This window comes from Megascapheus bottae, chromosome 11 (genome assembly GCF_031878675.1).
Source record: "Megascapheus bottae isolate mThoBot1 chromosome 11, mThoBot2.hap1, whole genome shotgun sequence".
Taxonomy (NCBI): Eukaryota; Metazoa; Chordata; class Mammalia; order Rodentia; family Geomyidae; genus Megascapheus; species Megascapheus bottae.
The window spans coordinates 38,650,000-38,675,728 of record NC_143519.1 but is presented as its reverse complement, the minus strand read 5'-3'; the positions used below and the strand labels follow the sequence as shown (position 1 = coordinate 38,675,728).

General features: G+C 39.9%; 2 protein-coding genes across 2 annotated transcripts in view; both read left to right on the top strand.

Annotated features, from left to right (window-relative positions):
- The window catches only part of Elf1 (E74 like ETS transcription factor 1), an 89,023-nt gene extending 80,684 nt beyond the window's left edge, over positions 1 to 8,339 (top strand). Inside the window, exons 7-9 of the mRNA XM_090342072.1 lie at positions 411 to 603; positions 2,459 to 2,908; positions 6,218 to 8,339. Of these exons, the coding sequence (XP_090198198.1) occupies positions 411 to 603; positions 2,459 to 2,908; positions 6,218 to 6,815 (1,241 nt within the window). The 3' untranslated portion in view covers positions 6,816 to 8,339. The remainder of the gene's footprint in view (positions 1 to 410; positions 604 to 2,458; positions 2,909 to 6,217) is intronic.
- A 2,950-nt stretch (positions 8,340 to 11,289) lies between these two features.
- Positions 11,290 to 25,729, top strand: part of Sugt1 (SGT1 assembly cochaperone of MIS12 kinetochore complex) — a 40,269-nt gene continuing 25,829 nt past the window's right edge. The window contains exons 1-6 of the mRNA XM_090342071.1: positions 11,290 to 11,550; positions 11,649 to 11,706; positions 18,213 to 18,303; positions 18,935 to 19,004; positions 20,183 to 20,250; positions 24,955 to 25,008. Coding sequence (XP_090198197.1) covers positions 11,513 to 11,550; positions 11,649 to 11,706; positions 18,213 to 18,303; positions 18,935 to 19,004; positions 20,183 to 20,250; positions 24,955 to 25,008 — 379 coding nt within the window. The 5' untranslated portion in view covers positions 11,290 to 11,512. The remainder of the gene's footprint in view (positions 11,551 to 11,648; positions 11,707 to 18,212; positions 18,304 to 18,934; positions 19,005 to 20,182; positions 20,251 to 24,954; positions 25,009 to 25,729) is intronic.

Below are 25,729 nucleotides of genomic sequence, written 5' to 3'. Positions count from 1 at the left end.
AGACTGTATTAGACCCTAAAAATTGGCTACAGTATTTATAGTATTTTGTGATTTTTTTTTGTATGTCAATGTAGATAGACTTTTTAAGACCTTTGTGTTTTACTGTGCTCTTTTTTTGTTGTTGGTGGTGGTCATGGGGCTTGAACTCAGGGCCTAGGTGCTGTCCTGATCCCTTTCTGTTCAAGGCTAGTTCTCTGTCACTTTGAACCACAGTGCTACTTGTGGTTTTCTGGTGGTTAATTGGAGGTAAAACTCTCACTGACTTCTTGCCAGGCTGGCTTGAAGCTGTGATCCTCAGATCTCAGTCTCCTGAGTAGATAGGATTATAGGCATGAGCCACCAGTACCCACTCTTCCTGTGCTCTTTTAAAGGAAAATTTCATCACTTAAGAATAAATTGTTTTGTTTCAGGAAACACAATCTATCTTTGGGAGTTTTTATTGGCCCTTCTCCAGGATAAAGCTACCTGTCCGAAATATATCAAGTGGACTCAGCGAGAAAAAGGAATTTTTAAATTGGTAGATTCTAAAGCAGTATCCAGGTTGTGGGGGAAACACAAAAACAAACCTGATATGAATTATGAAACCATGGGACGAGCACTCAGGTATGAGCATTTTTGTTGTGTAAGAGTGTCATTTCCTAGACATTGAAAAAAAGAAGGTACCATTTGAGAAATTGAGATAGTAAAGAAGCAGTGAATTTTATTTTATTTTAGTAGTACTAAAGGTACTAAAGGTACATTCTACTACATGATCTATTTTCCCAGTCTGTTATGCTTTAGTTGGTTTTTCAGCTTAGTTTGCTTTTAGTTTGTTTGCTTACACTTTTTGTCTGGATTACTCTTGGACCATGATCCTCCCTCTTTGCTCTCTTCTCCCCATCAGTCTGTGTATTAGACATGAAAATTTTTTTTCATATATTTTTTATTGTAATTAATAGAAGAGTTACATTATATTCACCAGATAGAAGGTGCATTATTTCACATACATTGATACCCTTTCTCATGTCTTGGTCCCCATTTCCCTTCCCCCACCCCCACTAGACATGAAAATTTTGAATGAGAGTTCAAAAAAATTTTTTTTCCTGGTCATGGGGCTTGAACTCTGAGCCTGAGCGTTGTCCTTGAGCTCTTCAGCTCAAGGCTACTGCCCTACCCCTTGAGCTGCAGCACTACTTCCTGGTTTCTGGTGGTTAATTAGAGATGAGAGTCTCCGGGACTTTAGTGCTCAGGCTGGCTTTGAATCCGATCCTCAAATCTCAGCCTCCTGAGTAGCTGGGATTATAGGTATGAGCCACCGCACCTGGTTAAACATTTTTTTTTTTTTGGTTGTTGGTGGTGGGGATTGAATTCTGGGCCCATTGTCCCTTGAGCTCTTCAGCTCAAGACTACTGCCCTACCCATTGAGCCACAGCACCATCTTCCATTTTCTAGTGATTAATTGGAGATATGAGTCTCAAGGACTTTTGCACTTCTATTCCTGGGCTGACTTTGTTGAACTAGCTTTGAACCTTGATCCTCAGATGTCAGCCTCCTGAGTAGCTAGGATTACAGGTGTGAGCCACCAGTGCCTAAACTACGCCCCCCCCCCCTTTGTGGGTCATGGGGCTTGAACTAAGCCTTGAGCTCTTCAGTTCAAGGCTACCATCCTACCCTTGAGCCAAGCCCCACTTCCCCTTTTCTGGAGGTTAATTGGAGATAAAAGTCTTGGGTCCTTTTGTGCCCAGGCTGGCTTTGAACCTTGGTCAGCCTTCTGAGTAGCTAGGATTACAGGTATGAGCCATTGCTCCTGGCCTGTTCTGGAGCTTGAACTCAGGGTCTGGGCAGTATCCCTAAGCATCTTTTGCTCAAAAAAAAAAAAAAAAAAAAAAAAAAAGCTACTTGGCAACAGTTACACTTGCAGCTTTGGTGGTTAATTGGAGGTAAGGAGATAAGTTTCATGGATTTTCCTGCTTGGGCTGGCTTTGAACTACAATCCCCAGATCTCAGCCTCCTTAGTAGCTAGGATTGTAGGTGTGCCTTTTATTCTTAAAACAATTTTTTTTTGCTAGTTGTGGGGCTTGAACTCAGGGCCTGAGCACTGTCCTTGGGCATTACTCAAGGTTAGCACTCTGCCATTTGAGCCACAGCACCACTTCCAGCTTTTTTTCCAATGTATGTGGTACCAAGGAATCGAACCCCGGTCTTCATGCATGCTAGGCAAGCACTCTTAACTACTACGCCAAACTCCCGGTGCAACTTTTTTTTGTGTCATTAATATATATCATTTAAGAAAGACATTTCTGTCTATAAATATATAAGTATATTCTTTTTTTTAACGTAAGTATATTCTATATAACTTCCCTACAGTCTCATTTGTTGGAATACAACTTTCAGTGTTTTATAAGGAGGTAAAGTTAATTTGTTCAGTATCATCTTTTGTTTAATTGAATAACACTGATGAACTATCTGGTTTGAATAGGTACTATTATCAAAGGGGTATTTTGGCCAAAGTGGAAGGTCAGCGCTTGGTGTATCAGTTTAAAGAAATGCCAAAAGATCTTATATACATAGATGATGAGGATCCAAGTTCCAGCATAGAGTCTTCAGATTCATCCTTATCTTCAACGACCACTCCAAGCAGGAATCAAGCAAGCCGTTCAAGAGTATCTTCAAGTCCAGGCATAAAAAGCGGAGCTACTTCAGTTCTAAAACCAGGCCATTCTAAAATGGCAAAACCCAGAGATCCTGTGGAAACTGCACAGCCATCAGAAGTTGTGAGGACAGTGCAGTCCTCACAGCCTCCATATCCTACCCAGTTATTCCGGACTGTTCATGTTGTACAGCCAGTACAAGCTGTCTCAGAAGGAGAAGCAACCATAACCAGCACCATGCAGGAAGAAACATTAAGTTCTACTATTCCGAGTATTAGGTGAGAAAACAAAAGTGACTGATGCATATCACTATTTGATATTTTTGACTAGAGCCATTAGTTTGGTCAAGGTTTAGAGGTAAAAATTGAAAGCTAGAATTCTTGTTGATAGATTGCTTCAGGAACAATATATATTATGATAGTCATCTGATATTAAGGACTCTTTAATTTTAAACTTTACAATTTATGTAATTCTATTTATCCTACTAAATTAATCACAGAAGTAATGACTCATGTACAAAAAGTCCAAAGAATAGTTTTAGGTCATCAGAGTCTAGAAAAATTCAGCATAAATTGACATCCTATGACATTTAGAATGCTTTGAGTTCTAAGAAATGTTATTTCTTGGGAAGATTTTATTTTGAAAACTGCTCTAAAGTTCAAAAAAGGACTGAAAGTGTGGCTGAGGTGGTTAGAGCAACAGCCTAAAATTCAAACATGAATGAATCTAAGGTCCTTTATTTTAGACTTCACTGTGCCAGAAGTTTAAAAGTAATTTTTGATTTAAATTGGATTTGCCCCAGAGTCACAGGGTAGATGCTGAATAATAAATTGACCAAGCTGCTTTAGTTTGGTCTTTTGCAGAAAATGAAACTGGGCTCATCTGATTTAGAGCGGGAGCAAGGAAAGAAGGTAGAAAAGTAGATGGATATTTACAATGCTTATTTGTTTTTCTTACTGTCATGATCTTCCAGAATATGGACTTAGAGTAGCATGCCTTTCCAAAGACAATAGAAATACTAGCATGCCTCTACAATTGTGTATCCTAAAATATAAACGCCAAAGTTTTTTTCTATTGCTCTAGATATAAATTAATATTACTTAAACACAATCTTCTTGATACAGTAAATTTAAAAACATGTTGTACTGGGGATTGATTGTAGGGCCCTTATATATGCTAGTAAGTGATCTACCTTGAGTTACAGTTCCAACCCAAGTTTAAATGTTTTAAATTGTGAAGATCTTCACATGATAACAGTGGAGATGTAGTCAGGCAGCCATCTTTATTTGTATAGGCAGAAAGGCATTTTGTGAAGAGGGTGATTGCTGGCACCTAAGTCTATGAAATTAGGCAATGGATTTATAAAGAGCTGAAAGAAGAAAACCAAACATATCTACTTTAGAAAAATGTCTTAATCCAAAAAGCCGTCAGCTCCAAAATGTGAAACTTTTAGACATAGATATGAGACTAAACAGTTTCATACTTGGCCTCATGAAATAGATCACAGTCAAAACCAGGGACACTATATATATTGTATACAATTACATTTTGGCTCTGAAATACATAAAGTTCAGATTTAGAGTTAGTGGCAACCTCTAGATACTTATCTGTAAATACGCCAGACCCCAAAAGCAAAATCCAAAAATCAGAAAATTCTGGTCCTAAGCAGGACCAGAATGAATGTTCAGTCTGTATATATAGTTTAATCTGATAGGAAATGTATTGTAAATGGGCAAAGAGTCCTTGGAACTCTCGAACCTACAAATGAAGATTCTGTTTACCAAGGATAATTGGAAAACCACTGGGAGTATAACTCTGAACTTTGCTTTTAACTTCTGAATTGCACTGTATCATGGTTCAGTTCTATCCTTTTTATTGATTTTTGTCCTCCAGATTTTTCATTTCTCTTATATGTGAAAGGCATCCTAACAGTAACAAACAGTAACAATGCAGTTTAACATCAATAATCCTCTAGTTTACAGGGACTAATTTCGCAGTTGGTCAGTAATGTGTCTTTCATATAAGAAGAATTCAGGGCCGGGAGTTTGGCCTAGTGGTTAAAGTGCTTGCCTAGCATGCATGAAGACCCGGGTTCGATTCCTCGGTACCACATATAGAAAAAAAAGCTGGAAGTGGTGCTGAGGCTCAAGTGGTAGAGCTCTAGCCTTGAGAAAAGTCCAAGGACAGTGCTCAGGCCCTGAGCTCAAGCCCAGGACTGGCAAAAAAAAAAAAAAAAAAAAAAAAAAAGAATTCAGAGAAAGTAATTGAGATCTGGATGTTTTCAACAATTTAATATTAACAATAGCCATAACTATAAATTTTATTTGAAATTTTCAAATTAGATTGACTCATTATTAAATAAAAAGGTATATAAATAATGATCATTACATAATCTGTATTTTACATTAAATAATTTAATTGTATTGAAGCTTTCTGACTAAAACTTGTGAAAATCTGTGCCTCTAGAAATGGCTCTATACTAGCATAATACTTTTCAGTTAATTACAACAATGCTTTGTTTTGTTTAAATATGATAGGGACTATGAATTCTCATAATTCTGTTATATGTAAATTTAAGGCAACACAACTTGAAAACAATTATATGATGTTTAGTCATTGTTATGGATGAACATATTGATGACACTATTCCGCAAATACCAAGAAGAGTGAAAATATTGCTGCCAGGGACTTGTGGTGCATACCTGTAATTCTAGCTACCCAGAAGGCTAAGAGCTGAGGATCTCAGAATCCCATCTGGGCAGGAAAGTCCAAGAGACTATTAATCTCCAATTAACCAAAAAAAAAAAAAAGCCAGAAATAGAGCTGTGGCTCAAGTGGTAGAGCACTGAATTTGAATAAAAGAGTTCAGGGACAGAGCCTAGGCCCCGAGTTCACGTCCAAGGACTGACACAAGTATACATGTACACACACAACCCAAAAAGATACACTTTTAATTCCTTATCTTTCAAATAGCTCATATGTAACTTTTTTTTTTTTTTTGCTAGTCCTTGAGGCTTCATCTATGTTCAAAGAGCACTCTATCACTTGAACTATGTCATCACTTTTTTGTTGTTACTGGTTGTGGGGCCTGAACTCTGAGCCTGCGAGTTATCCCTGAGTGCTGTCCCTGAGCTTTTTCAGCTCAAGGCTACCGCCCTACCCCTTGAGCCACAGTGCCACTTCTGGTTTTTCAGTGGTTAATTGGAGATAAGTCTCATGGTCTTCAATGCATGGACTGGCTTTGAACTGTGATTCTCAAATCTCACGCTCCTGAGTAGCTAGGAAGCCACAGTGCCTGGCTTCATGGCAACACTTTTGGCTTTTTCTGTTTATGTGGTACTAAGGAATGGAACCCCAGGGCTTCATGCGTGCTAGGCAAGCACTCTACCACTGAGCCACATTCCCAGCCCAGCATTTTTATTTTCTTCTTCCCACTTGTGTTAATATGGCATTATATATAGAGCTATCTATCATTCAAATGGTATCATAAATCCTGAAGAACTTTGTGTTGAGCCTCAATGTTTGAAGTTTCAAATGATGTAGAATGTCTTAATTATAATATCTCTTTTATTTGGTAATCTCAATAGGACTATTCAGGCTTCAACCCAAGTTCCGGTGGTCGTGTCTCCTGGTAATCAGCAGTTACATACAGTAACACTGCAGACAGTGCCACTCACAACGGTTATAGCTAGCACAGATCCATCATCAGGTGCTGGAGCTCAGAAATTTATTTTACAAGCCATTCCATCATCACAACCCATGACAGTACTGAAAGAAAATGTCATGCTACAGTCACAGAAGCCAAGCTCTCCTCCTTCAATTGTCTTTAGCCCTGCTCAAGTACAGCAGGTTCTTCCAAGCAATGTGCAGTCCATTTGCAACGGAACGGTCAGTGTGGCTTCATCTCCATCCTTCAGTGGTACTTCTCCTGTGGTGACCTTTTCTCGAAGTTCACAACTGGTTGCTCACCCACCTGGCACTGTAATCACTTCTGTCATCAAAGCTCAAGAAACAAAAACTCACATGAAAGAAGTGAAAAAGGAGGTTGAAGATGATTTGGAAGAACACACAGAGAAAACTGAGCAGCTGCCACAGCCCTATGTGATGGTGGTATCCAGTTCAAATGGATTTACCTCTCAGGTAGCTGTGAAGCAAAATGAACTCTTGGAACCCAACTCCTTTTAATGTACCAGAAACAAACAAAAAACCTTAGGGATAATTTTTTTAAAAATTGAACTCATTTTCATTTGTCTGCAAACTCTGATTAAACTTAAGATAAATCCACAGAGATTCTTAATTTTGTAATTGCTAAAAACAATTGAGTTAATTTTTGACTTCTTTAGATGAGGTAGGAAAACCTAAGTGTTTCTCTTTATTCTCCAAATGTTTCTGAATTCAATATCGAAGAAGCAGGCATTTTATACTATGAAGACATTCTTCTTGAGATTTTTTTTCAGTTGCTATATCATAAGCATTTTAAGAATTTCTTTTCTAATTTTACATTGTATTCGCATTCTGGTTCTTTTGTAAATACAATACTTAAATATAAATCAACAGGAAATTTAAGTAGGAACTATTTTCATTCCATTTATATACATTTAGTCTTGGCTCTTTCAAGTTCAAGAAACTTACTTTATATTTTGTTAAAATTATGTCATTTAGATTGACTTTAGTTGGCCACACTGTATAACAAACTATGAATATATAACATTAAAAATGGGAATGTATCCATGGTACATTGATACATCCATCTGAACCTATTTCTGAGAAATGAGTGGGAACTTTTTTCTGTTAAGGGCCATTTGATATTTATGTCATCATCCTTGGACCATACAAAATTATCAGTATAAGCAGATGGAGGTTGCAGGCCCTGTCTGCTGTCATGGAACAAATGATTTTGAGGCCTTATATTACCTGTAGGCTGCATTTTTCCCACCCTTGTAAAAGCAATGGCCTGAATGGCTTTCTTGCTAACTAGTTGTGTAATATAAGGCAAGACATTGATCTTTTGGGGCTTTAGTTCTTTCATAAAAAGGAATACATTGGAATAGACAAAATTGATCTTTAATTTCTTTCCTAGTTCTCACTTTTATGATTCTAACACCTATATTTTAATACTGTGTCAAAACATCTGCTTATTCCCTAATGTAAATATAGATACAATATTGTAGAAAAATAAGCGACCCTCTTAAATTCATTCTTAACTCTGTTCATTAGTATTTTAGTCTACTGCATACTGTGATCTATTAGCAAATTTACATTGCTGAGTTCTAAATGATACACTGCAGTTTTTAGAAAGTCAAGGATCTTAAGGGCCAAGAAAAGAACTTGAATTTTGGGTTAATCTGGCTAGTAGTCAGTTGTCATAAAAAAGCATAATTGCTTTGTATTTTGGATCATTTTTTAAAATTGAGGATGAGTGGAGAGGGAAATTGTATACAAAAAAACATATTCAAGTTTCTGAAAAAAGTTTTTACTTTTTCAGCTGTAAATAATGTACATTTAATGTCATAAGAAAAATTGTTCTCTGAAAATTTTCTAGAATAGCAAAGGGGAATTTTTGTAGATGAAAAATCATTATGTTTAGAGGCCTAATGTTTATATGTTTTCATGTTTTCAAAGAGAATTTGTATTTAAACAAAACTTTAAATTTTGGAATCCTCTAAACATTTTTGTATCTTTATTATTAAATAAATCATGTAAAATTTCTGTTTTCAGGTGAATGTTTCTTAAGTATGCACAGAATGTTGCTAAGATTTTCTGTGAATGTGGTACTGAGGAATTGAACCCAGAACTTCATGCATGCTAAGTATTTTAGGCCACGCTCCCAGACCAAGGAAATCTTTTGAACTTGATTAGTACTGTAGTTTTGTGCTACATAAACAGAACATGTATAATAGCTCGTTTGTGCTGCTGTAACAAAAGACTAGGTAATATTGAGGAGGAGGTTGATGTGGTACTTGAGTGTTGGTTGGACTTGGGGCTTCATTCTTTCTTTTGTGGGTCATGGGGCTTGAATTCGGCCTGGGCGCTATCCCTGAGCTGTACAGCTCAAGGCTACCGCTCTACCCTTGAGCCAAGCCCACTTCCCGTTTTCTAGAGGTTGGATATAAGAGTCTCAGGTCCTTTTGTGCCTGGGCTGTCTTTGAACCTTGGTCCTCAGATCTCAGCCTCCTGAGTAGCTAGGATTACAGACATGAGTGCCTGGCAAAAGCAATTGTACAGGTGGGGCCTCATTCTTCCTAGGTGTTTTACCACTTGAACCATGCTCCTCACGCCCCCCCCCCCCGCTTTTTGCCAGTCCTGTGGCTTGAAGTGTCAGGGCTTGGGCACTATTCTTGAGCTTCCTAAAGGCTATCACCCTACCACTTGAGCCACAGTACCACTTCCGACTTTTTCTGTGTATGCGGTACTAAGGAATTGAACCCAGGTGAGCACTCTTACCACTAGGCTACTACACTCCTGGCCCCTTGAGCAGTTCTTTACATCTCTAGGATTTTCACTTTGGTGTCCTGTGCCTCTCTTTTACAAGGAAGTACTTTCAGTACTTCCAGTACTTTCAGTACTTTCAGTACACCCATAGGCAAACTTAACCTTTCTTTACAAATCTGTTTTGCATTCATCTGATGGTGTAATTGTTAGGGTCTAGTTCCCCAATATTAGGGTCCGTGATCAAAGGAACGAGTCTGACACAAAAGCGGAAGTTAAACAGTTTTATTCTGCGCCTAACATTGAGAATTATACTGACCAGTCAGGGTCGCCTCTAGGATGTGAGTGAGAGAGCGAACCCTGCCTAATCTTACAGGCTACTTTTATAGGCCCCAGCCATGTGGTTGGGCTGGCCATACACAGGTGGCCAATGGAATTCAGCATGGTTGATTGATGGCTGGGGCAACCACTGACACCTTTGCTGTTTGAACTGACCTATCATCTTGGTGGCTTCTGGCGCACTGTTCTGACGACAAAGGAAGGGGAGGGAATTCCCTGGCAGGCCAAGGAGGTGGGGTGGGGAGGAATTCTGGTAACTCCACCTGGTTTAACTGCTCTTGTAATCTGAGCTGCTATCAGGGATTCTGCAGCCCCCGCCTTAGGTCAAGTCCTCCTTTGTCATAAAGATGGGAAATGCCTATAGGGGATGGATTTTGGGGAAGTCAAGAAAGGGGTCCCTTCAGCAATACCTTTCACCAACTATACAAACCTGAGACGAGTTAGCTGTTGAATTTAGCAGCAAACCCACACAGGTTTATCTCCCAAATTTGTTATTAGTTCCCTTCCCCTCCCAAATCCCTCCCTGCTGTCAGTGGCTTCATATTCATTTGTTGTAACTGTATTACAAATTACCTGCCAACAATGATTCTCTCCCCCTGAACAAGTATTTCATAGTGACAACCTACACCTAAAAAATCAAAAATGACTATTACTGCTTTTTGAAATTAAAACCCTATGAGTTAATGACATTGAGTAACATCTTAGTTGGCCTACCACACCTAATTTAAAAATGACCAGGCATGGGACCGGGAGTTTGGCCTAGTGGTAGTGCTCGCCTAGGATGCACGAAGACCCAGATTTCATTCCTTGGTACCATATACATAGAAATAAGCCAGAAGTGGTGTTGTGGATCAACTGATAGAGCTCTAGCCTTGAGAAAGCCCAAGGTCAGTGCTCAGGCCCTGAGCCCAAGCCCAGGACTGGCAAAAACAAAACAAAACAAAAAAATGACCAGGCATGTATTCCAGCCCCTTCTTGTTTAACTTGTTATTGATAGGTGTGTGTGCATGCGTATATATGGTATTATGTACGTGGTACGGTATATAAATATCATTTATATATATATGGAATATCTTCCATTCCTCGATTATCTTTGGCGATAAGATCAGGTGCTGCTGGGGGGCGTTAAGCTCTTTGGAGCCAAAGTTTGTTAGCCTCTTGCACATCGGCCTCTCCTCTCCCTGTGGAGACGGTCAAGTGGCCCCACCGTCTGCTGGGGTCGAGGAGAGGAGGGCGTGGGGACACTAACCCCCGATCTCGGCCGGAATTGGGAGCTGTGGCTCGGGCGGTGGAGCGTTGGCGTTGGGCAGAGACCCCGGGGATAGCACCCAGGCCCCGGGTGTGAGCCCCAGTACGGGCGCGCGCACGCGCACACGAGACCCCGCGATTTTAAAGTCGGAAACGCTTTGCTCAGTGTCCAAAGCCGGCTAGGTAGAACGCTCGGGATGTGGAGCGCGGAGGAAACCAAGCAGCGCACAGCAGCGACCTGAGAGGCCAAATAACAACTTCCGGCGACTCTGGACCCGGAGCGGAGCGGGGCTGGGGGGGGGGAAGGGGGAAGGGAAAACGGGGAAGGAAGTTTTTGCGTAGCTGTCGCGAGAATTTGCGCGACATCCGGGACTCCGCTCCCGGAAAAGATCACCTAGCCACGAGTGTCGCGAGAAAAGCCAAGCTGACTCTAGTCAGCCACGGTGGGGGCGAGGGTAAACGGAGCTTCACCGGAAGCACGCGTTGTTTAACGGACGGGCGCACGTCCCCAATCGCCACACGCCCTTGAGGAGTGCAAGCAGCATACCGCCCTAGGCGGTTTAGTCGGAGTGACTGGCGTGCGCGGACGCCGCCGACCCCCGTCACCATGGCCTCCAGGGGCGGGGCGAGTGAGAGCGGGTCACGGGGTCCCCGGCAAGGCGGGGCGCCCGAGGCGGTCCTCCGCCTTCCCAGCAGGCTCCGCGGCCGCCTGTTGCCGTCCCTTCCCCCAGCCACACGCTGCGTGGCCACTCGTTGACTATTTAGGACGGAAGCTGGGTTGGTGTTTCTCCAGAAGTTTCCCCCTTGGGCGGCGGCGGAGCTGCTTACCGCGTGAGGGGCCGCCTCGGCGTCAGCCAGTGTGAGTGATGGCGGCGGCTGCAGCGGGACCTGCAACAGCCCAGCGGTACGCGTGTTTTGGGTTTTTTTTCCCCCCTCTCCCTCCCCCCGAAACTTTTTTTAAATGGTGTTCTCATTCCTCTCCGTCGTCGTTTCCCCCGGCAGGTTCTTCCCGAGCTTCTCAGACGCCCTGATCGATGAGGATCCCCAGGCGGCCTTGGAGGTGAGGCGGCCGGGTTCGGCGCCCGCCCCTCTTCCCCAGGGGGCTCCCGCCCACCCCGCTTCTGCCCGGCGGGGTCTCGGGCCCCTGCCTTCATCCCGTCGTGACGGGCTCGCCCTCGGCGCCCCCAGATGCCTGCATCCCGCCGCGCGCGTGAGGGAAGCCAGCCCGACCTCAGTTACTGGGGCGGAGAGGGGTGGGGACGGCGAGTGGGGCTGGGGATTTGGTTGACATTCGTGACCAAGAGAAACATGGAATTTGAGCTTGGATGAATTCACGTTTTCATTTGACTTGTGCTTGTATACACTGAAGTGTATACAAATACCTTTTCTTTATGTTCCTGAAACTTCACAGAATACCCGTCGCTCTTTCACTCTTGTTTAGTAAAAAAAAAAAAATTTTTTTTAGTTCTGTGCAAGGCCCTGATTACATAGATAAAAGTTATTTGTGTACTTAGCTAAATTTAGAGAACACTTAGTTTTTGTGCACTGGGAGACAACTATAAAACTAAAGGAATGCAAGAGAGCTATGACTTTAAAAATAAGAATTAAAATAATGAGAGCCTGAACTTACGGTGCTTCTTGTTTTCCACAAAAGGAGGATGTTAGGCTTTTTTTTTATATTCGAACATAATTGTCTGTTAACGTTCTTATCTAAACTAAGGAAAGTTTGACAACTAGAGGCTAGCGAGGTTCTCCCCCCCCCCTTTATTTCTTAGTTGTGACTTTTAAAAAGAAATTTGTCTTAGAGTACCAGAGGCTCTCAGGTGGTGATGATTCAAGTGAAGACCAGAAAGCAAGTTAGTGTGAAGCTTTTGGGAATGAGCATTCCAGGCAGGGAAAACTACTGCAGACCTATTGAGTTTAGCTTGTACAAGGAGCAGCAAGCATCCCTTTTTGCTTGAGTGCAATGAAAGAAGAGTAGAAGGTTGGACAGGAAACCAAGAGGCTAGGTCTGTGAATGTTGTGTTTGACTCCGCTTATAAAGACCTTCAGAAAGACTTAAGGCTTCTGGGATTCCATTGGGATAATGTTACAGGAAGCACTGAGAATTTCTGTTTACAATTCCTTATGTCAGCTATACAGCTATTTTCTGAATCTACATTTGTTAGCAATCTGTTATGTCTGGTAATTTTTTGGAAACCCAGTTTATATGAAAGTATTTTTTTTCCTGCTGTACCACTTGAACTGAACTTCACTCTCTCTCAAAGTTTCCACTTAAAAATTTTTATTATGATATAAAAATAACCTTTTCATTTTTTCATGTTGTTGGGCTTAGACTGTTTTGTATATGCTAGGCAAGCACTTTTAACACTGAGTTCTATCCCTACATCCAAAATGATGTTTTTTTGATTGTTAGCAGTGCTGTAGATGGATCTCAGGGCTTTGTATATGCAAGACATGTGATGTACCATTAAATAACCCTAGCCCATTTATGACACAGATTTTAAGTGCATAACTTGAGTAAGTTTGCATGTGTATCATATACAATCAGGATACAGAACATCTCTGCCCAGAATACTCCTTCATGCTCCTTCCAGCCAATAATTTCATATATTTCAGTTGACTTTCTCTAACGTCTATAGCCATGTTTCTCTTGGTTTTGTGCTCACAGAATCATACAGTATGTGCCTTATTGGGTATAGATGCACACCTTTGGCTATAATCAGTATGAGAGTGTACACATTGTGTTCAGTAGTTCTTTTTAATTACTGGGTAGTGTTTTGTGGCTTTAACAATAGACATTTGAGTTATTTCTAGTTACTGGCTAGTATGTTTAAAAACCTCAGTACTCTTGTAAATTATGTTCTTGTATTTTGGTGAGCCACATACATTGGCTTTTGATTGTTTATACTAGAAGGAAAATCAACATAGGTTAGGCTGTTAATTTGAGTACCTTTATTTTTAGTTTGTGGCCCTTGGAGCAACAGTAGTGATATCACCTGAGAACTCACTAAAATACAGGTTATTCTTTTAACTGAAAATCCTTGGAATGCATTAATGTAGTACTTATCTTTCCTTTTATCATTGTTAGAAGGCACTTCTCCGAACCCACCTCACACCTGAAATCAAAACCTCTGAGTGTAGGGAAGATGATCTTGAGAAAAACTTGCTGTTATCTTGAGTCATCTTGATGACCTCACAAAGATGAGCAAGTAGATGCAAATTATTAAATAATAATAAGCAGAAAGCAGTGCTGGAACTTATGTGGTAAATCTGAGTCTGTTTTCCCTAGATTTTCCCCAGGTATATATGGTCTTACATATTTTACATAAGCCTCTCCACTGAGAGGGATAGGTGGAAAAAGTTTTGTGTAATGTAAGACTTTCTCTTTTTTTATTCAACTAAATAGCATACATTAACAGTGAATCCTGTCCTGGGAATCAGAACTCTAAAGCTGAAAAGATTGCAGAGAGAGTTTGTAATCCAGTGAAGAGGAAGACAAGTCATTAAAATAAAAGTATTGTAATGGGTTTGTGTGTAAAGTACACTATAAACATGCATAGCAAAATAGAGGCTAGCTAGGGAAGTAAAGACACTGGATAGGAAGGAAGAACTAATATTCTCTGTTACACATATTGAAATGCTAGACAACTCCATAAAAGTACAGTATGATGTTGAATAAAAGTAAAATACATTAAATTTAAAAAAAAATTTGCAAAGTAAAGTTGCATTTCAGTAGAAGAGACAAAAATGTGGATTTTGGGGGAATTTTTGGAAGCTCTGTATGTATGGTATGTAAAAATTAGTCTGAAGTCAGACTCTGAGGTCCAAATCTTAATATTTGTGTAACCTTCAATAAATGAACTCTCTAGAATGGATTTCTAATCTGTAAAATGGGAATAAGTAGGACGTACTTGATGAAGGTAAATGAGGTACTATTGTGTACTTAGTGTAGTGCCTACCACATGGTCAGGACTCCAGAGCTGTTGCATTTTGGGGATAATACAGGTTGTTATGTAGTGTTGAAACATAAAGTTTAAGATGGAAAGTGTTAGCTACATAATAGAGGCCACTTTCCAACACAATAAAGGTTCTCACTTATAATGACCTGACAAGGTAGTTAGCAAAATAGGATTTTATAAGTGTCTTTGCTCTCTAGATTTGAGCTAAGCTGGCTTTTTTCCTTTTGTTTGAATGTGTTAAACTCACTGTCCTGAAGGTGCTCTTGACCTATCTTTTTTAGAGATGCTTATTGCTTTAGATGTCAATTGGTAACTCTTAAAGAATTTGACTTCTGCTGGGAGTTTGGCCTAGTGGTAGAGTGCTTCCTAGCATGCACAAAGACCTGGGTTTGATTCCTCTGTAGCACATACATAGAAAAAAGCCAGAAGAGGTGCTGAGGCTCAAGTGGTAGAGCTCTAGCCTTGAGAAAGTCCAAGGACAGTGTTCAGGCCCTGAGCTCAAGTCCAGGACTGGCAAAAAAAAAAAAAAAGAATTTGACTTTCCTATGTAAAACTAAAGTCCTGAGGACTGAACTATTGTATAGCAAGACTATGGTGGCTTGCTTTATCTTGTTATTGACTTGTTCCCAGTCTTCTTTTTTTTGCCAGTCCTGGGACTTGAACTCAGGGCCTGAGCACTGTCCTTGGGCTTTTTTTTCCCCCTCAGAGCTAGCATTCTGCCACTTGAGACACAGTACCACTTCCAGCTTTTTCTATGTATATGGTACCGAGGAATCAAACCCCAGTCTTCATGCATACTAGGCAAGTACTTTACTATTAGGCCAAACTCCCAGCTGGGTAGCTGACTTTTTACAACTGATGGGTAAGTAAGCCCCTTCTGCATGATTGTGGCTTTTTTTTCCCCCTCTGAAAGTGCTAAGTAGGTTAAAATAAGGATTAATGTTCTTATTTATGTGACTAAGGGTTGGTTAGGTGACTGTGGGAGAAAATGGAATTAAATTGAGACCCCAGAGCTAAAGTTAGCAGTCTGGGGGCTGGGAGTTTGGCATAGTGTAGAGTGCTTGCCTACCATGCATGATGACCCAGGTTTGATTCCTCAATAAATATCACAAATACAGAAAAAGCTGAAATGGTACTGTGGTTCAAGTGGTAGAGCTCTAGCCTTGAGAAAGCCCAAGGACAGTGCTCAGGTCCTGAGTTCATGCCTCAGGACTGGCAAAAAAAAAAAAAAAAAAAAAAGGCAGTCTGCTTTTTCTTTTTTATTTAAAGTGGTACTATGGTTTGAACATGACTTTTAGCTTGTTAGGGAGATATTCTGCTTAGCCATACCTTGTCTTTTTTGCACTAACTGCTTTTTAGGTAGGGTTTCATTTTGTGTTTGGATGATGGACCACAGTCCCTCTATTTTAGGCTTTTTATGTAGCTGTGTTACAGATTACAGATGCATACCACAACACCGAGCTGTTCAGAAAGGGTCTCCAGTATATACCCAGGTTGGCATTAAACCAGATTCCATTCATTTAAGCCTCTCAGTTCTCATTCATATTTTCTCTCGTTGCCTGTCTGTTGGTCTCTCTCTTCTCTCTTCCCTCTCTCTCTGTGCCAGTCCTGGGTAGGGCTTGAACTTAGGGGCCTGTGTGCTGTCCTTGAGCTTTTATGCTCAAGACTAGTGCTCTACCACTTGAGCCACAGATCCATTTCTGTGTTTTCTGGTTTTTAATTAGAGATAAAAATCTCACAGATTTTCTTGTCTGGGCTGGCTTTGAATGGTGATCCTTACATCTCAGCTTCCTGAGTAGCTAGGTGTACAGGCAGTGGCTTCAGCTTCCCAATTTTAATGTCCTTCAAAAAAAGTTTCTCTGTTGTTTTGGGTTACCAGGACTTTTCATTATCATGGTAAATATTTTTGATATAATTAATGTTTTGTGGGTCTTTTACAGAATTTATTAACATTGATTTTTTATTAAAGAAGTTATTAACATTGATTTTTACATCATATTTCAAATGACTTGTTTAACAAACAAGTATTCAAGAAGGGAATCTCTATACAATCACTGGCACTTAGATTTTAGAACATAATCAAAATTAGGCTGAGTTTGTATATCATAGATACATATTAATCTATATAATAAAACATTATGTCTATAGAGTCATAAGTTTTTATGTTTATGTAGTTGTGCTTATATTTCCCGTACCATGTTAGTAGCATTGGGTATGCAAATATTGAGTCATCGCTCTTGTACTGTTTGGATCTAATAGCCACATATTAAGTATACTGTCTGCCTTCTGTTCCTTTGGTCTTGACTTGTCTCACTCAACATGACTCGCTCTAGATTCATCCACTTCCCTGCTAATGCCATTATGTTATCTTGTCTGTTGGCTATGTAGAATTCCATTGTATATATATGTACCACATTTTCTGTATTTATTCATCTGTAGTAGGGCTATTATGAATAGTGCAGAGATAAAAATAGCTGAGCATTGTCCTTATCATATCTTGGGTTATGATGTTCAGGGAAGATGCCCAGAAGTGGTATGGTGGGATCATAGGGAAGGTCAATTTTCAGTTCTTTAAGAAACCTCCACATTGCTTTCCAGAGTAGCTGAACTAGTTTACAATCCCACCAGCAGTGTAGTAGGTTCCTTTTTCTCCACAACCCCGTCAGTATCTGTCATTGTCTGACTTCTTGGATACTCCAGTTCTCAGCTTCTTCAGTACTAGGATTACAGGTGTGAGCCTCTGGCACCCAGCTGGGGTGTGGTTTTAAAGGTCATTTACAAAACTGAAATACTGAAGCTTTTGCCTAGTTCCTAGTGACTCTTGCTTGTCATTATAGTACTTGGTTATGAGTTTGAGACCAATCATAGTAATACCCTTTTGGAAGAACAGAAGGTAGGAGTATGTTTTAAAGTTTATTGTTTTAGAGGTGATATACATAATACGGTGAGGTTGTGTTTACATGCATCAGGTGGTAAGTACTACGTATTATTTCTACAAATGCTTTCTGAAGTCCAGACATGGTGGTGCGTGCCAGTGCTTTCAGTACTGAGGAATTTTGAGTTCAAGGTGAGCTATAGACTTTTAAAATTAGACCATTTGGATGCTAGGATAGTAGGCCTTTTTTAACATAATCTTGTTTACCAAGGAGAGTTTAAAAGTTCAGATTAAAAATAGGTTTGAATAAATAAGAAACTCTTCACTGTTTGGGAGGGGGCGGGTATGTAGTATTCCTGGGCTTAACTCAGGGCCTAGGTGGTACCTCTCAGTAGAATACTCAGAGCTCTACCACTTACAACTCCATTTTTACTTTTCTTGTGGTTTAAGAACTTGTGGCTCATGAACTTTCCTACTTGAGCTGGCTTTGAATGCTCATTCTTAGATCTCAGCCTTCTGAGTAGCTAGGATAACAGGTCTAGCCAAAAGCACCTGGTTATCAAATTGGAATAGTTCCAAGGGAGATAGTGATGGACCTACAAAGGAAAGCTCCAAGTTTGTTTCTCTGTTACCTTTTCTTCAAATAGCCTGTGGTAGTAACAATAAACTATGTTTAATTAGATAGCTTGAAGAAACTTTTACTGATGGTCACCTTGTTTATATTTGTAGGAGCTGACTAAGGCTTTGGAACAGACTCCAGATGATGCACAGTATTATTGTCAGAGAGCTTACTGTCACATTCTTCTTGGAAAATACTGTGGTAACTTTTCTTAAAAAGCGTATTGTATGGTTATAATTTACTTGCAAATTTTTCCCAAGATAAAGTGGAGATTATGTTTGAGGATTTCAAAATTAATCTTATATCCAATATAAAATAGTTGTAATATGGCAAAATTGTTAGTGACACACTTTTAATTATCAAGGATGTGTCTTCGTTTTTTTACTAGGTAGAGAATTTATGTAGTTTTCACTTATAGTGATTGGATCACATTTATCATTTTAGTGTGTTTAAATGAAATACTCTTGCATGCATTTTATAACTTAAAAATAATTTGCTTCTTTATGGTGTAACTTTAAAAAATATTCTGATTATTAACTTGGGTAGCAAAGAATTCAGTACATTGAGTCAAGTTACATAAAGGTTGATGAGAAAAGGAGATGAATTTTGCAACAGAGCTCTTATTAATATAAGAGCTAATTTTAGGCCCGAAAGAAAATGTGAGGATAGTAATTACTTGACATTTGTCTTGGATTGGCTTCTTCCAATTTAAAACCATGTAGCTTTTCCACCAACTTAAGAATCTAAAAATAAAACATTGATTCAGATTTTGTATGTAGTATTTTCTAACTTTGCACAAAACTGATTAAAAGCTCCATCTTCTTGGATACAGATGCCATAGCTGATGCAAAGAAGTCTCTTGAACTCAATCCAAATAATGCCACTGCTATACTGAGAAAAGGGTATGTACTTAACTGCATTTTTTTCTTGGACTATAAATATTTCATTTGTTAAATGAATTCATCATAAGCTTTTTATATGTAGTAAAATACATATTTTATAATGAGTAAAGATTTAAGATTTAAGTATAAGTCCTTCCCATGCCCCTTGTGCTAGGGATGGAATTCTTTTTTCCCCAGTCCTGGGCTTGAACTCAGGGCCTGATCTCTGTCCTTGGGTTTTCTCAAAGCCAGAGAGAGCTCTACTACTTGAGCCACAGCACCACTTCTGGCTTTTTTCTACGTATGTGGTACCGAGGAATCGAACCTGGGACTTAATGCATGCTAGGCAAGCACTCTACCACTAGGCCAAAACCCCAGCTCCTTGGGATTGAATTCTTGACCTCTCCATTCGCTAGGAAAGCAACTGGTCAACAATTTTTATTTTTGCAAGTCTTGGGGCTTAAACTTGGCGCCTAGGCACTGTCCCTGAGCTGCTTTTGCTCAAAGCTAGCACTCTACCACTTGAGTCATAGCACCACTTCCAGCTTTTTCTGTGTATGTGGTAATGAAGAATCAAACCCAGGGCTTTATACAATCTAGTTAAGCGCTCTTATACCACTAAGCCACATCCCCTATCTTTGCCTCTGAGTGCCACTGCACCCAAGCTTAATTTTGAGGAAGAATATTTCTAACAGCTTGCCTAGGCTGGCCACAAAGTCTAATCTTTATATCTCTGCCTCTGGAGTTGCTGAGAATATAGGTGTGGGTTACAACATCTGGATCTTATGTTAGTATGTGTGAAAGAAATGTCTAGTTGCTATGTTTTCCAATAGTAATGATTAAAGTTTTGCAAATAATGATGGATATTCTCTGTCCTAAGCCCAAATCAATATAAGCATACTTTTAATGCCAAGAAAACTGTTATATTTTATCTGTATTTGTTAAAAACATCCACTTTTGTTGGTAAGTATGACTTTGATTTATATGAAAATATTTGTTTGTATAATTATGTTTTGAAATGAGATTTACACAATTCAAATCTCTTTTGAAGAGAGTTCCAAAATTGAGTTTTAATGACGTGTTACAGTATTCTAGAAAATCTCTTGGCAAATAAATTCTCTTGTTCAACAGTGCAAAGACTTTTTTAATTTAAGAAAAACTAAATATCATTTGTGTATTTGTTTTTAATGTTTTTGTAGAATATGTGAATACCATGAGCAAAACTATGCTGCTGCTCTAGAAAGTTTTACAGAAGGACAGAAATTAAGTAAGTAGTAGAAATATACTTTGAAAGATGAATGTCTTATTATTAAATAGTTGTAAAAGAAATTACAATTCTGTTAGTCAGGTTATGAGTATAATGCTTGATCACTGTCACCTTTTCCAACATTTCCTCCCATTATCTATCCTCCCTCCCTCCCTCCCTCCCTCCCTTCTTTCCCTTCTCTCCCTTCCCTGGGACTTGAACTCAAGGCCCAGGAACTGTCACTGAGCTGCTTTTGCTCATGGCTAGCTCTCTACCACTTGAGCCACAGCACCACTTCCAGCTTTTTATGTGTATGTGGTAATGAGGAATCGAACCTGTAGCTTCATGAATACTAGGCAAGCACTCTACCACGAAGCCACATTCCTAGCCCTCTTTCATTTTTTATAGCTTGCAGTGTAATCCCAGGCAGCCTCCAGTTCATACTAAACTCTTTCTTAAATACCATAGCTAGACTTTTTTTTTTGTAGGTCATGGGCCTTGATCTGGGGCCTGAGCACTGTTCCTGAGCTCTTCAGCTCATACCGCCCTACCCCTGAGCCTGGGTGTTGTACCTGAGCTCTTCAGGTCAAGGCCACTGCCCTACCCATGAGCCAAGCCCCACTTCCCATTTTCTTGAGGTTAATTGGAGATAAGTGTTTCTAGTCCTTTAGTGCCTGGCTGGCTTTGAATCTTTATCCTCAGATCTCAGCCTCCTGATTAGCTAAGATTGCAGGCATGAGCCACCACGCCCAGCTCATAGCTAGATTTTCTTATTGTAATCTCAAGTGAATTATAGGAATCCAACATCTTTCTTCCTCTTAGTGACATTTGTATTGTTTGTAGAATTTAAGTTAACTTGAAAAACTGATTAAATTGGCCATTCTTTTTTTCTTTTTGCCCGTCCTGGGGCTTGAACTCAGGGCCTGGGCACTGTCCTTGGACACTTTTGCTCAAGGCCAGCACTCTGCTGCTTGAGCCATAGGCCACTTCTGGCTTTTTCTGTGTATCAGTTAAGGAATCAAACCCAGGGCTTCGTGCATGCTAGGTGAGCATTCTACCACCAGGCTATGCTCCTAGCCCCAAATTGGCCACTCTTTACCATTTAAATCATAGATAAACTGTAGTGTTTATATATAGCTCATCATGCCCAGGTCTAATACTTTTTTTTAATGGAGAAGTAAAAGTTGAATTTACAGTCTTGTTCGAAAGTATTTTATTACCCAAGGTGAGCAGTCTAAAAAAAAAGTCTTCATCTTACTCTTGTAGATATAGCTACTGAGAAAGCTGAGATCTGAGGATCATGTTCAAAGCCAAGCTAGACAGTAAAGTCCAAGAGACTCTTAAATAAACTACCAAAAAAAGCCAGAAGTGGAGCTACAGCTCAAATGGGTAAAGCACTAACTTTGGGCACAAAAGCCTAGGGACATTGTGCAGATCCTGAGTTTGGGACTCAGGACTGGCCATACCACCAAAGAAAAAGTCTTTTATGGCTGTGTCAGTGGCTCACACCTTTATCCTAGCTACTTAGAATGTGCAACTTAGGAGGCTGAGATCTGAGGATGAAGGTTTAAAGCCAGCTCTGGCACAAAAGGTCCGGAGACTTATCTCCAATTAACCTCTAGAAACCAGGAAGTAGGGCTTGGCCCAAGGGTAGGGCAGTAACTGAAGAGCTCAGGGACAATGCCCAGGCCCTGGGGTAGGGCAGTAGCCTTGAGCTGAAGAGCTGAGGGACAGTGCCCAGGGCAAATTCAAGCTCCTTGACCCACCAAAAAACAACAATAAAAAAAAGGAAGGTGAAAATCCAGCTCAGGCAGGACATTCTAGGAGAATTTTTTCTCCAGTTAAGCACCAAAATAAACTGGAAATGGATCTGGCCTTAACAACAGAAGCTCTAGGCTCTGAGTTGAGGCCCCCCCCCCCCCTTTGCATAGTCTTGTGAAGAAGTAAATTGTAAGTTTGAGTAAATTTGTGAGAAGGTTCAATAGAAACACCGAGAGTATTATGAATTCTTGAAAATGTCTTTTTTTTTTTTTTTTTTTTGCCAGTCTTGAGCTTGGGCTCAAGGCCTGAACACACTGTCCTTGGGCTTTCTCAAGGCTAGAACTCTTATCAGTTGATCCACAACACCACTTCTGGCTTATTTCTATGTATATGGTACCGAGGAATCAAATCTGGGTCTTCATGCATCCTAGGCAAGCACTCTACCACTAGGCCAAACTCCCAACCCCCAAAATGCCTTCTGTTTTTTAAATGATTTTGGTTCTCGTAAAAAAGTAAGTACTGATGAAGGATAAAGAAAGTAAGCTTGTTACACAGCCTGGCAAGCAGATATTTGTTTCAACAGATGTTAGTTGACTACAGTTTATGTACAGTATGCCATTATACATATAGTAAGACTGAGCATCTATCATCTGAAGTTGGAAAAACCGTATTACAGTCACAGAAATTAGTGTTGTACACATTAAAGAAGATCTAGTTCACCAAAAACTAGCTTTTTTTTTTTTTTTTTTTTTTTGCCAGTCTTGGGCTTAAGCTCAGGGCCTGAGCACTGCCCTTGGACTTTCTCAAGGCTAGAGCTCTGCCACTTAAGACTCAGCACTACTTTTGGCTTTTTTTTCTATGTATATGGTACCGAGTAATCGAACCCCGGTCTTCGTGCATGCTAGGCAAGCACTCTACCACTAGGCCAAACTCCCGGCCCCCCAAAAAGTAGCTTATTTTAAAAAAAAATTGTGAAGGTGATATACAGAGGTTGTTTACAGTTTCTTTAGTCAGGTATTGAGTACATTTCCATTTGAGCACTGTCACTCCCCTCATCATTCTCTTCCAGTTTTTCACTTTCATGTTCCCCAAAGTTGTAAAGTTCATTTCCAGCAGTGTCTAATGAGTTTCACTGCTGAATTGGTTCACCTTTTGTCCCACTGTTTCTGGCTTATTACATCTTTATTTTGAAAAATGTGGATTCTTGATTCATTCTTCACTGTCTTAAATCAAGCATATAAACTTTTATTTTGATTTTTTCCCCCCTGCACCTTTTGTTTTTTGGAAGGCAGAGTTGCACAAAAAGGGCAGAAAAATCATCAGATCCTACAATGATTTAAATACATTTAATTTAAATGTTGATATAATTTAAATATCCTGGGTGTTGTCCTTGAACTCGTCAGCTCAAGGCTACTGCCCTACCCCTTGAGCCACAGCACCACTTCCAGTTTTCTAGTGGTTAATTAGAGATGAGTCTCATGGACTTTTGTGCCTGGACTGGCTTCTCAGATCTCAGCCTCCTGAGTAGCTGGGATTATAGGGGGAAGCCACTGGTGGTTGGCTTCACAGTGATTTTTAATATATATTTAAAAAAATCTCTTAGGAAGACCATTTAACTTCAATGAAATTCAAGTAATTAAGACAAATAGAATATCACACAACTTTTTTTTTAAATACCTGTTTTCTTGTTCATTTCCCTAGTGGCACTTTGAAGCTGATCAATTTCTTGAATAGGTTTTGACTTGATTTCTTCCAGTTCACTGTGCAGTGTGCTTTCATAATCTGTCTTATAATGGTCTCTAAGGGCTGGCTTTGAACCTCTTGAACCTGGCTTTAAACCTCTTGAACCTTGATTCTCAGACCTCAGCCTCCTGAGTAGCTAATATTTTTCTTAATTCTCACAGAATGTGTAGATCTTTAGAATAAATATGTGTACTTCACAGTGTTTTCTATAAATAAGGAATTCACCATTTAAAGTCTCTTGGCTAACCTGTACATTGAAGTTGTATCAAAACTTTCCCAAGTATAAATACACTTCATGTTGACAGAATAAATAAGGCAAGAACTAAAGCCACTGAAAGAATAATAGGATATATAACTACACTAAAGAAGAACAAGATAATACCTGTTCAATCTCAGTTCATATCCAGTTATCCAGACTACTGTCTTTTTTTTTTTTTTGCCAGTCCTGGGCTTGAGCTCAGGGCCTGAGCACTGTCCTTGGACTTTCTCAAGGCTAGAGCTCTACCACTTGAGCCTCAGCACCACTTCCAGCTTTTTTCTATGTATGTGGTACCGAGGAATCGAACCCGGGTCTTCATGCATGCTAGGCAAGCACTTTAACCACTAGGCCAAACTCCCGGCCCCCCAGACTACTGTCTTCTCTAGCTGATTATTTGCAATCTGATTCATTTCTGATTTTGTTTTGTGACAGATCTTCTTTAAGAACTGAATATTGGGAAGAAATGTAGATGTTATCAGAATAACTAGGAGGTTAATTGTAGCTAAAACAAATTTGACATGAAACAAAATTTTCAATATGAATATCTAAATGGCAAGACTTTGGTTTTATTAGTAGCTGTAGCATTAAGGTTATTAAAAGCTGTTAGGCCAGGAGTTTGGCCTTGTAGAGTGCTTTTCTATCATGCATGAAGACCCAGGTTCAATTCCTCACTACCACATACATATATAGAAAAAGCTGGAAGGGGTGCTGTGACTTAAGTGGTAGAACTTGAGAAAGCCCAGTGTCAGTGTTCAGTTCCTGAGTTTAAGCCCCAAGACTAGCACAAAAAACAAAACAAAACAAAAAATCCAAAAAACGTGTTAAGATAGTGAATGCTTATATTTGCTGCTAAATCCCTAGTGCCTAGAACAGTGTTAGGTACATTAATATTTGTTTGAAGTGTTGTTGTGTTTGGCAGATGATTGATGCTAGGTTTTTTTTTTTTTTTTTTTTCATTCTAGGTGCAGATGCAGATTTCAGTGTCTGGATTAAAAGGTGTCAGGAAACTCAGAATAGTATGTATGTTTTTATACGTTTCCACAGTGTCTTGTTCATTTGTTTTTTGTCAGTCATGGGACTTGAACTCTGGGCCTGGGCGTTGTCCCTGAGCCCTTCAGCTCAAGGCTACTGCCCTGCCCCTTGAGCAACAGCGCCACTTCCAGCTGGTGATGAAGTCTCATGGACTTCAGTGCCCTGGGCTTTGAGCCACAATCGTGAGATCTCAGTCTCCTGAGTAGCTAGGATTACAGGCATGAGCCATTGCACAGCTCCTGTAGTTTTTTTTTTTTTTTTGCAGTGAAAGGTATTTGAAATTCACTCTAGCCAGTTGTGGGGCTTGAACTCTGGGCCTGAGCACTGTCCTTCAACTTTTCCCAAGGCTAGAGCTCTACCACTTGAGTCGCAGCACCTCTTCCAGCTTTTTTCTATGTAGGTGGTACCGAGGAATCAAACCCGGGTCTTCATGCATACTAGGCAGGCACTCTACCATTAGGCCAAACTCCCAGTCCCCCACAGTCTTTTTTTATTATTATTAAAGAATTTATTAACATTGACTTTTATATCATATTTCAAATGACATGTTTAACAAACGAGTGTTCAAAAAGGGAACCTCTATATATTCCACAGTCTTTTTAATATAAAATGAAGTAATCATTTGAATTTTTTGGTTTAAACATAGTTGTTTGTTTGGTGACAGTTATAGGGCTTGAACTTACAGCCTGGGCTCTGTGTTGTATG